Here is a 13,203-nt window from a genome sequence, read left to right as displayed (position 1 = left end):
GCTGCTGGCTCGAGGTCTATCTGGCGCTGCTTTAAGTGGCTCCAAATATAGGAGCGGTGACCTGCCAAAGACTCCTGCCTGGTCAGAGGAGCGCAGTAAAAACGGACTTCTGACCAAAGCAATTGTGTCTGCGGATGGATCCAAACACTCCTTGGGTGAGCCCCGTTTTGACTGCAGAGGCGCATGTAAAAATGTCAATTCATGAATGGCATACAGAGCGCGCAGAGATAAAAGCCGCAAAAAGCACGTTTTTAGAAGAAAACATTTTTCTATGTATTACCTGCAGATACACTATTTTGCCAAAAGTATTTGGCCACCTGCCTTGACTCACACACAGTGGGGCAAAAAAGTATTAAGTCAGCCACCGATTGTGCAAGTTCTCCCACTTAAAATGATGCCAGAGTTCTGTAATTTTTAATCATAGGTACACTTCAACTGTGAGAGACAGAATGTGGGGAAAAAATCCAGGAATTCACATTGTAGGAATTTTAAAGAATTTATTTGTAAATTATGGTGGAAAATAAGTATTTGGTCAACCATTCAAATCTCTCACTGGTGGAAGGAGGTTTTGACTCAAAATCTCACGATACATGGCCCCATTTATTCTTTCCTTAACACGGATCAATCGTCCTGTCCCCTTAGCAGAAAAACAGCCCCAAAGCATGATGTTTCCACCCCCATGCTTCACAGTAGGTATGGTGTTCTTGGGATGTAACTCAGTATTCTTCTTCCTCCAAACATGACGAGTTGAGTTTATACCAAAATGGATACATGGATGATACAGCAGAGGATTGGGAAAATGTCATGTGGTCAGATGAAACCAAAACAGAACTTTTTGGTATAAACTCAACTCGTCGTGTTTGGAGGAAGAAGAATACTGAGTTGGATCCCAAGAACACCCTACCTACTGTGAAGCATGGGGGTGGAAACATTGCGCTTTGGGGCTGTTTTTCTGCTAAGGGACAGGACGATTGATCCGTGTTAAGGAAAGAATGAATGGGGCCATGTATCGTGAGATTTTGAGCCAAAACCTCCTTCCATCAGTGAGAGCTTTGAATGGTTGACAAAATACATATTTTCCACCATAATCTACAAATAAATTATTTAAAATTCCTACAATGTGAATTCCTGGATTTTGTTTTTCACATTCTGTCCTTCACAGTTGAAGTGTACCTATGGTGAAAATTACAGACCTCTGTCATCATTTTAAGTGGGAATACTTGCACAATCGGTGGCTGACTAAATACTTTTTTGCCCCACTGTATAAACTTGAAGTGCCATCCCATTCCTAACCCGTAGGGTCAATATGATGTGGGTCCACCTTTTGCAGCTATTACAGCTTCAACTCTTCTGGGAAGGCTGTCCACAAGGTTGCGGGGTGTGTTTATAGGAATTTTTCCAAAAGCGCATTAGTGAGGTCACACACTGATGTTGGTCAAGAAGGCTTGGCTCTAAGTGTCCGTTCTAATTCATCGCAAAGGTGTTCTATCGGGTTTAGGTCAGGACTCTGAGCAGGCCAGTCAAGTTCATCCACACCAGACTTTGTCATCCATGTCTTTATGGACCTTGCTTTGTGCACTGGTGCACAGTCATGTTGGAAGAGGAAGGGGCCCGCTCCAAACAGTTCTTACAAGGTTGGGAGCATGGAATTGTCCAAAATGTTTTACAATCCTGGAACATTCAAAGTTCCTTTCACTGGCCAAGCCCAATTCCTGAAAAACAACCCAACACCATAATACCTCCTCCACCAAATTTCACACTCGGCACAATGCAGTCCGAAATGTATCATTCCTTCTGGCAACTTCCAAACCCAGACTCGTCCATCAGATTGCCAGATGGAAAAGTGTGATTCATCACTCCAGAGAAGGCGTCTCCACTGCTCTAGAGTCTAGTGGTGACGTGCTTTACACAACTGAATCCCACACTTTGCATTGGACTTGGTGATGTATGGCTTGGATGCAGCTGCTCGGCCATGGAAACCCATTCCATGAAGCTCTCTGCGTACTGTACGTGGGCTAATTTGAAGGTCACGTGACGTATGGAGATCTGTAGCAACTGACTTTGCAGAAAGTCTTTGCACTGTGCGCTTCAGCATCCACTGACCCTTCTCTGTCAGTTTACGTGGTCTACCACTTGGTGGCTGAGTTGCTCCTGTTCCCAAACTCTTCCATTTTCTTATAATAAACCCGACAGTTGACTTTGGAATATTTAGGAGCGAAGAAATTTCACTGGATTTGTTGCACAGGTGGCATCCTATGACAGTTCCACATTCTTTCATTCTTGCCCATTCTTTCACAAATCTTTGTAGAAACAGTCCCCATGGCTAAGTGAGTTATTTTATACACCTGTGGCCGGGCCAATTGATTAGGACACCTTATTCTCGTCATATATAGTGTATATATGTTGTGAAATTAGTTATTTAGGTAGAAACCTTTTTGTGAATGTTTATTTGCAAACCTTAATTGTTTGTAAATGGTGCCTGTAACACGGCAGTAAAACGGCTGATCAAACAAAACAGAAGTCATCGTCGCGGACCCACTAGCTGCGGAAGCTGGCTCTCCAATCCGCTAAACAGACTCAATAACTCCACGGTGACGTTTTGGTGAATTTACGAAACAATACAATAAGAATGCCGTTGTAAGTTAATAATACTGACACAAGAACATGTTAGCATATTTGTGCTGCTGGTTTCATTACATTGCAATAGCACGTATAAATATGCATAAAAACACTCCTACAGATAATCACACATGGGATGGTTTAGTAAGTAAAAATAACTTTAGTTACATCGTAAAACTTACAAACGTTGCTTAGGCTGATGAATGGAGAATCCATACGAGTAGAAATGCGGAGGGCTCGAACTGCAATTCTACTTCCAGTTCATAGCTCAGTTTAAACAAAAGGGAGTTGCAGCACCTGCAGTGAACCAACTCATTCAAAAGGCGGCGCCATTGCACAAACAACAGAAACTATTCCGAATCGAGAATCCAATCGAACCGTGCGGTGTCCAAGGATTCCTTAACCATAACCACTACATTTAATTTTAGACATAACGGGTAAGACGATACTTGGCAACCCTCCCGAATTTCAGTGCCTCTCCTGAAATTATCCCATTCTCCCGAATTTCTCCCGATTTCCAGCCGGACCTGAGTGAGGACAGCCTGTCGTCACGTCCACTATTCCTCCATATAAACAGCGTGCCGGCCCGGTCACGTTATAACATCAACAGCTTTTGGAGCTCAGTGCACAACTGCACACACAACAAGAAGGAGACTATTATATATGTCTCCGTTATCCATAGGTTTATCTATAACCCATAAAGTAGGCAGGCACGGATTTATTTCTCAGCGTGTGTTTATTCCGGCTGGCACGTTACTACACTGACACACAACATCCGGATTCCCATCATGCATTGCTTCTAAACTAGGGCAAGTAGTAATGTCCAAAAACATAACAGAGACAAAGCAGAAGAACGAGGAAGAGATAAGTCATGGCGACGGCGAGTAAGAATTAGTACGCTTGCAAGTTCCAAAATGATTGGAAACAAGAATTTCAGTTCATCCAGGACAGATCGGAGGGGAAGGGGTACGCTCCGGAGAAATGGAAGATTCTAGACTCTGGTGCATTTGATGAAGGGACTTTTGTGCGTGCAACACAGCAATGCATCATCAGAGAGGGTGTTCAGCATGGTTAGAAAGATAGTGACAGAAAATAGAACGAAGACGGACAATTCAACCCTAAACTCACTCCTTTCCTGCAAATTACATTTTAAAGATGCTGCCCCTACCTATGCTCCTTCAAAGGCTGTGCTACTGGCTGCAAAGCATTGCACTTCAAACAAAAATGCGTAAAGGAGTGGTGTGTGTATATGTGTAAATAAATGAACACTGAAATTCAAGTATTTCTTTTATTTATATACAAACCCCGTTTCCATATGAGTTGGAAAATTGTGTTAGATGTAAATATAAACGGAATACAATGATTTGCAAATAATTTTCAACCCATATTCAGTTGAATATGCTACAAAGACAACATATTTGATGTTCAAACTGATAAACATTTTTTTTGGGGCAAATAATCATTAACTTTAGAATTTGATGCCAGCAACATGTGACAAAGAAGTTGGGAAAGGTGGCAATAAATACTGATAAAGTTGAGGAATGCTCATCAAACACTTATTTGGGACATCCCACAGGTGTGCAGGCTAATTGGGAACAGGTGGGTGTCATGATTGGGTATAAAAGCAGCTTCCATGAAATGCTAAGTAATTCACAAACAAGGATGGGGTGAGTCACCACTTCGTAAGAAAATTGTCGAACGGTTTTGAAACAACATTTTTCAACGAGTTATTGCAAGGAATTTAGAGATTTACCCTCTACGGTCCGTAAAATCATCAAAAAGTTCAGATAATCTGGAGAAATCAATGTACGTAAGCGATGATATTACGGACTTTTGATCCCTCAGGCGGTACTGCATTAAAAACCGACATCAGTGTGTAAAGGATATCACCACATGGGCTCAGGAACACTTCATAAAACCACTGTTAGTAACTACCGTTGGTCGCTACATCTGAAAGTGCAAGTTAAAACTCTACTATGCAGAGCCAAACCCATTAAACAACAATACCCTGAAACACCGCCGGCTTCGCTGGGCCCGAGCTCACCTAAGATGGACTGATGCAAAGTGGAAAGGTGTTCGGTGGTCTGACGAGTCTACATTTCAAATTATATTTGGAAACAGAGGACATGGTGTCCTCCAGAACAAAGAGGAAAATAACCATTCAGATTGTTATAGGCGCAAAGTTCAAAAAACAGCATCTGTGATGGTATGGGGGTGTATTAGTGTCCAAGGTATGGGTAACTTACACATCTGTGAAGACACCATTAATGCTAAAGGGTCCATACAGATTTTTGGAGCAACATATGTTGTCATCCAAGCAACGTTATCATAGACGCCCCTGCTTATTACAGCAAGACAAGTGTTACACCAGCATGGCTTCGTAAAAAAAAAAGAGTGCAGGTACTTTCCTGGCCCGCCTGCAGTCCAGACTCGTCTCCCATCGAAAATGTGTGGCACATTATGAAGCGTAAAATACGACAGCGGAGACCCCGGACTGTGGAACAACTGAAGCTCTACATAAAACAAGAATGGAAAAATTCCACTTTCAAAGCTTCAACGATTAGTTTCCTCAGTTCCCAAACGTTTATTGAGTGTTGTTAAAAGAAAAAGTGATGTAACACAGTGGTGAACATGTCCTTTCCAAACTGCTTTGGCACATGTTGCAGTCATGAAATTCTAAGTTAATTATTATTTGCAAAAAAAAAATAAAGTTTATGAGTTTGAACATCAAATATGTTGTCTTTGTAGTGCATTCAATTGAAAATGGGTTGAAAAGGATTTGCAAATCATTGTATTCCGTTTATATTTACATCTAACACGATTTCCCAACTCATATGGAAACAGTTTGTATGTATGTATATATATATATACATACATACGTGTATATATATATATATATATATACATACATACGTGTATATATATATATATATATATATATATATATATATATATATATATATATATATATATATATATATAAATCATTATCTCCTTAGAGCTTTACAACAGATGGAAGCATGTACACAGCTGCATTGACTCTGGACTTGATGAAACACAGTGGACCAAAACCAGCAGCTGACATGGCTCCCCAAACCATTGCTGACTGAGGAAACTTCCGTTGTCTAGAGTTCAGGAGTGGCTTGACCATGGGAATACGGCTAATGAAGCTGTATCTGTTGAAAACCTCTATGGAGATGAAGATTTCATTTTCCAGCATGATCTGGCACCTGTCCACAGTGCCAAAACCACCAGTAACTGGTGTATTGATCATGGCATTACTAACCTCCAATGGCCTGCCAACTCCCCTGACCTGAACTTCATAGAGAATTTGTGGGTTATTGTGAATAAGAAGCTGAAAGACACCAGGCCCAATAATGCAAATGAGCTAAAGGCCGCTATTGAAGCATCCTGGGCATCCATAACACCTCAGCAATGCCACAGGCTGATTGCCTCCATGCCACAGGCTGATTGCCTCCATGCCACGCCGTATTGATGCAGTAATACGTGCAAAAGAATTCCCAACCAAGTACTGAGTGCATTAATTGACATTTAAAAATGTTAGATTTTTTTTGCTGTAATACATTTTTTTTTACTTGGTCTGAGGAAATATTGTAATTTTTAGATAGGTTTTTTTGTTTTTTCTTAAGCTGTATGCCATAATCAGGAATATTAAAATAATGAAAGGCTTGCAATATTTCAGTTGATGTGTAATGAATCCAGAATGTATGACATTTTCATGTTTTTAGTTGCATTACAGAAAATAAAGGACTTTATCACAATATTCTAATTTTCTGAGACAGTCCTGTATATGTATATATATAAGAAATACTTGAATTTCAGTGAATTTTAGCTATAAATATACTCCTCCCCCCTTAGCCCTGCCCCGCCCAACCCGACCTCACCCACCTCAACCCCCCCAATCTCCCGAATTCAGAGGTCTCAAGGTTGGCAAATATGAGGTAGACTCAGAATAATCCAAAAGTTTTAAAAAAAACATGCAATTTAATGCGATTGCTCCTCTCACAAGTAATTAATGACAGCCATCATCTTGCACAATAATAACAACAATAATAACTTTGATTTTTATCGCGCTTTTCAAAACACTCAAAGCGCTCACAAAGAAGTAGGACTCAACATTCATTCACACCTGGTGGTGGTAAGCTACATCGGTAGCCACAGCTGCCCTGGGGTAGACAAGTTAAGAAAAATTGAATACAAATGATACAATATTCCACAAAGTGAGAGGAGTTACACTCAAAGAGCAGAATAGAAGCAGGACACGGCCCAGTGTGAGTACTAACATTAATGCTTTGGTGTTGTCATTATACTGCTCACAGCCTCGAAGGGGCATATTGGCATAGTATCTCGGGACTGCTGTGATATGCTGTGATGTTTTACCCAACTTCCAATGCAGCACTACTGTAAAAACAACTTTTAGCTCAATGCAATCTTCATTTATTTTTATTGTCATCGTCCTTGGAAGGGCGTAAAAAGAAAGCAGGGACACTTCCCCAGTGCAGACCTCCTAGTGAGGAGTAGGACACCCTCCTGTGGATGTTCTTGAACTCACTGCCCCCGGAACCCAAGACAGGCAGACTGATGCTCCACCTCCCTCCCTTACAAAAATGCTCTTTTAGCAGCCGTGCACCTATTGCACTTACAGCCTGCATGCTTCATTTCCACAGCCCCGGGACACATGATACTTTACAGCAGGAAGTCCAAACTTTCACTACCAAAAAATAAACTAGGCCATTTTGTTTTTATTTTTACAAAAATTAAAAAATATATATATATTACATATATACAAAGTCAAAACTTTGTGTCAGCTTTATATTATATATTTTAAATTGTCAGTCAGGATATTTCAACTTTTTGTCATTACTTTTTTGTTCTTTTTTTTCTTTACATTTTACTGTTGTTTTTTACACTGTATAATAAAATAAGCATAATAATAGTAAAACAATTTTGTAACTGCATAACCTGCGGTCAGTTACACTGAGGGCCACATCACAGTTATAGTTGCCCTAAGAGGGCTGCTTGTAACATACATAATTAATGAATATAAATGTGTAAGAATTCCCCTCATGTTATACAATTAATTGCAGTGCATTTGATTATTATATTTGTATTATATACACTGTAATGAATAGATAAAAATTTAGTAAAAGAAAAAAAAAATGGCAGCTGAGGCGCCACAAATTCACCATAGAATTTATGTTTTTTACAGCATATTATTGTAAATGGAAAAACGGTACTATAGTTGTTTTTTTTACTGTAAAATCCTGGCAACTGAGCTGCCAGGGTTTTTGTTTTACTGTAAAATCTATTGTAATTTTTACAGGGTACAATTTGATGAATAACTTGCTTTGCTATAACTCAAGCAGATATTTATTTAGTTTTCATTTAAAAAAATTTGAATTTAATGATAGTTTTTTTTTTTTTCATTGATAGATAATAAAGTTTAGAATAAAATACATGCAAAACATGTATTTCTGTCTGTCACAATGAAAAGATTACATTTAGTAAATGACAAAATGCTTTATTGACTCATATTATTTCAGGGTTTTCGCGGGCTGCATTAAATGATGTGGCGGTCCAAATCTGGCCCACAGGCCTTGAGTTTGACACCAATGACCTCATGTGTCAAAAATTCTGCCTGTACGAAAGTATTAATGTTGAGTTACATGTTAACACTGTTTACTATTATTGTTTTTTTTAATTAATTCACAAGTTAGTCAACACAACTTTGTTTGTGTATACACACATACAGTACATGAGCTAATGTGTCACAAATTCTGCATGTACGAAAATATTATTGTCAAGCTACACGTTAACACTGTTAGTTATTGTTTTTAAATTAATTCAAAAGTTAGAATTATTCTTTTTTTTAACTAACTAACTCAACTTTGTTTATTTATGTATATATTTCTATGTACACACACCTCATATACATACATATATATACATACATATATACATACATATATATACATATATATACATATATACACACATATATATATACATATATATACATATATATACATATACACACACATATATATATATATACATATACACACATATATATATATATATACATATACACACATATATATATATATATACATATACACACATATATATATATATATACATATACACACATATATATATATATATATACATATACACACATATACACACATATACACACATATACACACATATACACACATATACATATACACACACACACACACACACACACACACACACACACACACACACACACACACACACACACACACACACACACACACACACACACACACACACACACACACACACACACACACACACACACACACACACACACACACACACACACCATGGTTCTTCTTCTTTGTACTTTGTAAACACATTGTGTTAGAGCAGTTTCTTAAATCTTTTGTATTTCTATACTAAAGCCATCCCATAGTTACACTCCACATATTGATATGCTAAATGTTTTAAGTGTTGTACGTACAAACAAATGTTTTAGGTTACATTTTTTTACTGAGATTGTATTTCTCTTATGTTGAGAAGAAATGTGTATATTCTTGGGTATCGGAAAGTCAAGTATGTAGAGATCATTTTGATATTTTTTTATCCCAAAAAATAAATATGCCAAAATGAGATATTATTCAAAGAGAAAACTAAGTGTTATTATTAATTATTAGTTCAAAATTGTCAGCTTTTTCTCATCACCTTCTGATTTTTTGCTCTCTTTTTTCTATATTTTTACTGTTGTTTTTTTTTAGGACAATATTCTGCCAGGCAACAAGACTCAGTCTGCGGGCCGCAAAGACCCAGGGGCCACATTTTGAACACCTGTGCTTCACAGCAACCCATATTGTCAGTGAGACTTCGAGAAAAAGCACAAAAGCCCACACAGTAAACAAAAAAAATACAAAACCCAAAACCAGTGAAGTTGGCATGTTGTATAAATAGTAAATAAAAAAAGAACACAATGATTTGCAAATCTTTTTCAACTTATATTAAATTATGTTCCAACTGAAAAAAAAATACATATTTTTTGCAAATAATCATTAACTTAGAATTTAATGGCAGCAACACATTGCAAAAAAGTTGGTACAGGGGAATTTTTACCACTGTGTTACATGGCCTTTCCTTTTAACAACGTTTGGGAACTGAGGAGACCAATTTTTTAAGCTTTTCAGGTGGAATTCATTCCCACTCTTGCTTGATGTACAGCTTAAGTTGTTCAACAGTCCAGGGTCTCTAGTGGGGTATTTTAGGCTTCATAATGCACCACTTATTTTCAATGGGAGACAGGTCTAGACTACAGGTAGGCTAGTCTAGTACCCGCACTCTTTTACTATGAAGCCACGCTGTTGTAACACCCACAGAATGTGGCTTGGTATTGTCTTGCTGAAATAAGCAGGGGCGTCCATGAAAAAGACGTTGCTTGGATGGCAACATATGTTGCTCTAAAACCTGTATGTACCTTTCACCATTAATGGTGCCTTCACAGATGTGAACATACTTATAATATGAATGGATGATGGGTTCTGACTTCTCTGTGAAGCGCTTTGATTGTCTACAAAAGTGCTATATAAATCTAATCCATCCATTATTATTATTAAGCTACCCATGCCTTTGACACTAATACACCTCCATACCATCACAGATGCTGGCTTTTGAACTTTGTGCCTATAACAAACCGGATGGTCCTTTTCTGCTTTGTTCTGTAGGACACAACGTCCACAGTTTCCAAAAAATATTCGAAATGTGGACTCGTCAGAGCACAGAACACTTTTCCACTTTGCATCAGTCCATTTTAGATTAGCTCGGGCCCAGCAAAGCCGCCGGCGTTTCTGGGTGTTGTTGAGAAATGGCTTTGGCTTTGCATAGTAGAGTTTTAAGTTGCACTTGCAGATGTAGCGACCAACTGTAGTTACTGACAGTGGTTTTCTGAAATATTCCTGAGCCCGTGTAGTGATATCCTTTACACACCGATGTCGCTTTTTGATGCAGTACCGCCTGATGGATCCAAGGTCACGGGCATTCAATGTTACGTGCAGTGATTTCTCCAGATTCTCTGACCCTTTTGATGATATTACAGACCGTAGATGGTGAAATCCCTAAATTCCTTGCAATAGCTGGTTGAGAAATGTTGTTCCTAAACTGATGGACAATTTGCTCACGCATTTGTTCACAAAGTGGTGAGCCTCGCTCCATCCTTGTTTGTGAATGACTGAGCATTTCATGGAAGCTGCTTTTATAGCCACCTGTTCCCAATTAGCCTGTTCACCTGTGGGATGTTCCAAATAAGTGTTTGATGAGCATTCCTCAACTTTCTCAATCTTTTTTGCCACTTGTGCCAGCTTTTTTGAAACATGTTACAGGCATCAAATTCCAAATGAGCTAATTTTTGCAAAAAATAAAGTTTAACAGTTTTAACGTTAAATATCTTGTTTTTCCAGTCTATTTTATTGAATATAGGTTGAAAAGGATTTGCAAAATCATAATATTCTGTTTTTATTTACCATTTACACAACGTGCCAACTTCACTGGTTTTTGTACATTTTGAGAATCATTCAACTCCCTTCTTGATTTAAATGCCATTTTTTTTCAATCAACTTCTCACTTTCCTGGACTATTTCCTTTTCCATTTTAATGTAGATAATGCTGCACATTGTGCTCAGAATTGTCATTCCCATAGGGGGGGACGTGAAGGTGATTTTGTAAAGGCTCAAGTTTTGCGGAATATGCGTGTGGAAATAATGATTGTAATGGTTTGCAGCTGACTTGTCGGGAGCTGTGAATGACATTATAATGGTGGCGCAATTACCTGGCCAGTAATAGTAATAGTGAGTCATGACGATCATAATAATAATAATAAGAAGAAGAATAATGATGATGCATACCCTGTACGAATCTGATACAACAAAGCATTCAGGCATCCCAGGACCTCTGGAGGGTTCTTCATTCAACAGAAAGTGTTCGGTGGCCTGAAATAATAAAACAACAGGTTATTTCTTCCAAAAAATGTACATTAAATCATTCAAAAAAGCTGAAAAGGTACATTGTTCCATCCCTGGCTCTCTCCTATTTTTAACTCACAAAAGTCCCTAGAACCTCTTCCAAGACTTATAATCAAACTACTGAATAAATACTGAACAAAAATACTGACTTTTTGCTCCTTTCAGTACATATGTATTTTATTTTGGCCATACTTTTTTTGTGTGTTACTCTACATATTTTGTTTTCATGTTAAAAATGTTCAAATTCCTACATATATCAAAATGTCATTTTTAAAGTGCATAGTTTAGTTTTTTTTCTTTGCGCAGAGCTTTCAACAAAAATACCAAAAACTTATTTTTGATTTGATTTGTTTTTAACCCTGTGAAGGCTTTTTAATCATATTTTATGAAAACAATCAATAAACTTACCAAATGCCAAACATGTATTTTTTATTATTATTATTTTAACCCTTTAAAGGCTTTTTGATTAAATGTGTAAAATAACTCCAGTTATGCAATTCTATAATTAAAAAATGTAACAGTTAGTTTAAAAAGCCTCAAAAATGGTCAACATTCAAAGAAAGCCTCCGCAAACTTCAGTCCCAAACAAAAATATCAAACACATATTTTTGATTTGATTTGATTTTAAACCTGTGAAGGTTTTTTGATCACATTTTACGGAAAAAACAAAATAAAATGTATTTTTTATCATTTTAACCCTTTAAAGGCTTATTGATCAACGTGTAAAATAACTCCTGTTATGCAAATGTTTACTAATTAAAAACTGCAACATAGTTTGTTTAACCTTCGTCTTGTTCGTTTTAGTTTTTAAATGCATAAAAACACCACATACATTTATTTTTTTGCATCAAAGCTTTTTGACTTTATCAGGAACCTCTTTGTCAACAAAATAAAACATTTGTATTTTTTTCACTAAATTATAAAATGCTCTGGTAGAAATTATGCCCTTGGTGTTGTTAGGGTCGGTTTCGACCCGGTTATAAAAATAAGATGATAAAGCAATGATAAGAGCCAAAACTGAACACATTGACAGCCAGCTCCTCTCCCAATCATGTGAGCTTTAGTGGATTCTCATTTTACCTTGTTATCCTGTACAAAAACAAACAAAAGACGGACACTAAAAGTGTCACTTTTTGCCACTCTGATTTTTTTTTTTTTTTTTAGTTTTGGAACTAGTAATCTATTTCTCTTGGTTTCATTTGCTTGATTGGTTGTTTGTTTGATGTTGGATGTCTGTTGCTGAAGAAAATACTTTTTAGCCTTTTTCTTGAAGTAAATATATATGGGTCGAAATTGACCCGTAACACCATAGATGTTACTATAGTTAAAATTCTTAAAATGAAAAAATAAACAAAACACATTTATTTAAGAGATGTGTTCTAATACCCCTTAGTAATAGTTAGGTAACACAACAACCTTTTTTTATTTATATGATTCTCTTGAGGTTCGTTTTACCATTTTTAAAAATTGAAATCGAGGGGTATACTGACAAAATAAGGCCCAATGGCCCAAACCAAAAATATTAAAACCA

General features: G+C 37.2%; 1 protein-coding gene across 9 annotated transcripts in view; it reads right to left on the bottom strand.

The window, feature by feature from the left end:
• The window catches only part of nfixb (nuclear factor I/Xb), a 535,801-nt gene that overhangs the window by 398,153 nt on the left and 124,445 nt on the right, over positions 1-13,203 (bottom strand). For all 9 annotated transcript variants that reach the window (XM_061885585.1, XM_061885588.1, XM_061885582.1 and 6 more), the window contains one exon: positions 11,556-11,639. In XM_061885585.1, the coding sequence (XP_061741569.1) occupies positions 11,556-11,639 (84 nt within the window). The remainder of the gene's footprint in view (positions 1-11,555; positions 11,640-13,203) is intronic.

This window comes from Nerophis ophidion, linkage group LG23 (assembly GCF_033978795.1).
Source record: "Nerophis ophidion isolate RoL-2023_Sa linkage group LG23, RoL_Noph_v1.0, whole genome shotgun sequence".
In the NCBI taxonomy this organism is placed as follows: Eukaryota; Metazoa; Chordata; class Actinopteri; order Syngnathiformes; family Syngnathidae; genus Nerophis; species Nerophis ophidion.
This window is presented reverse-complemented; position numbering and strand designations above follow the sequence as displayed.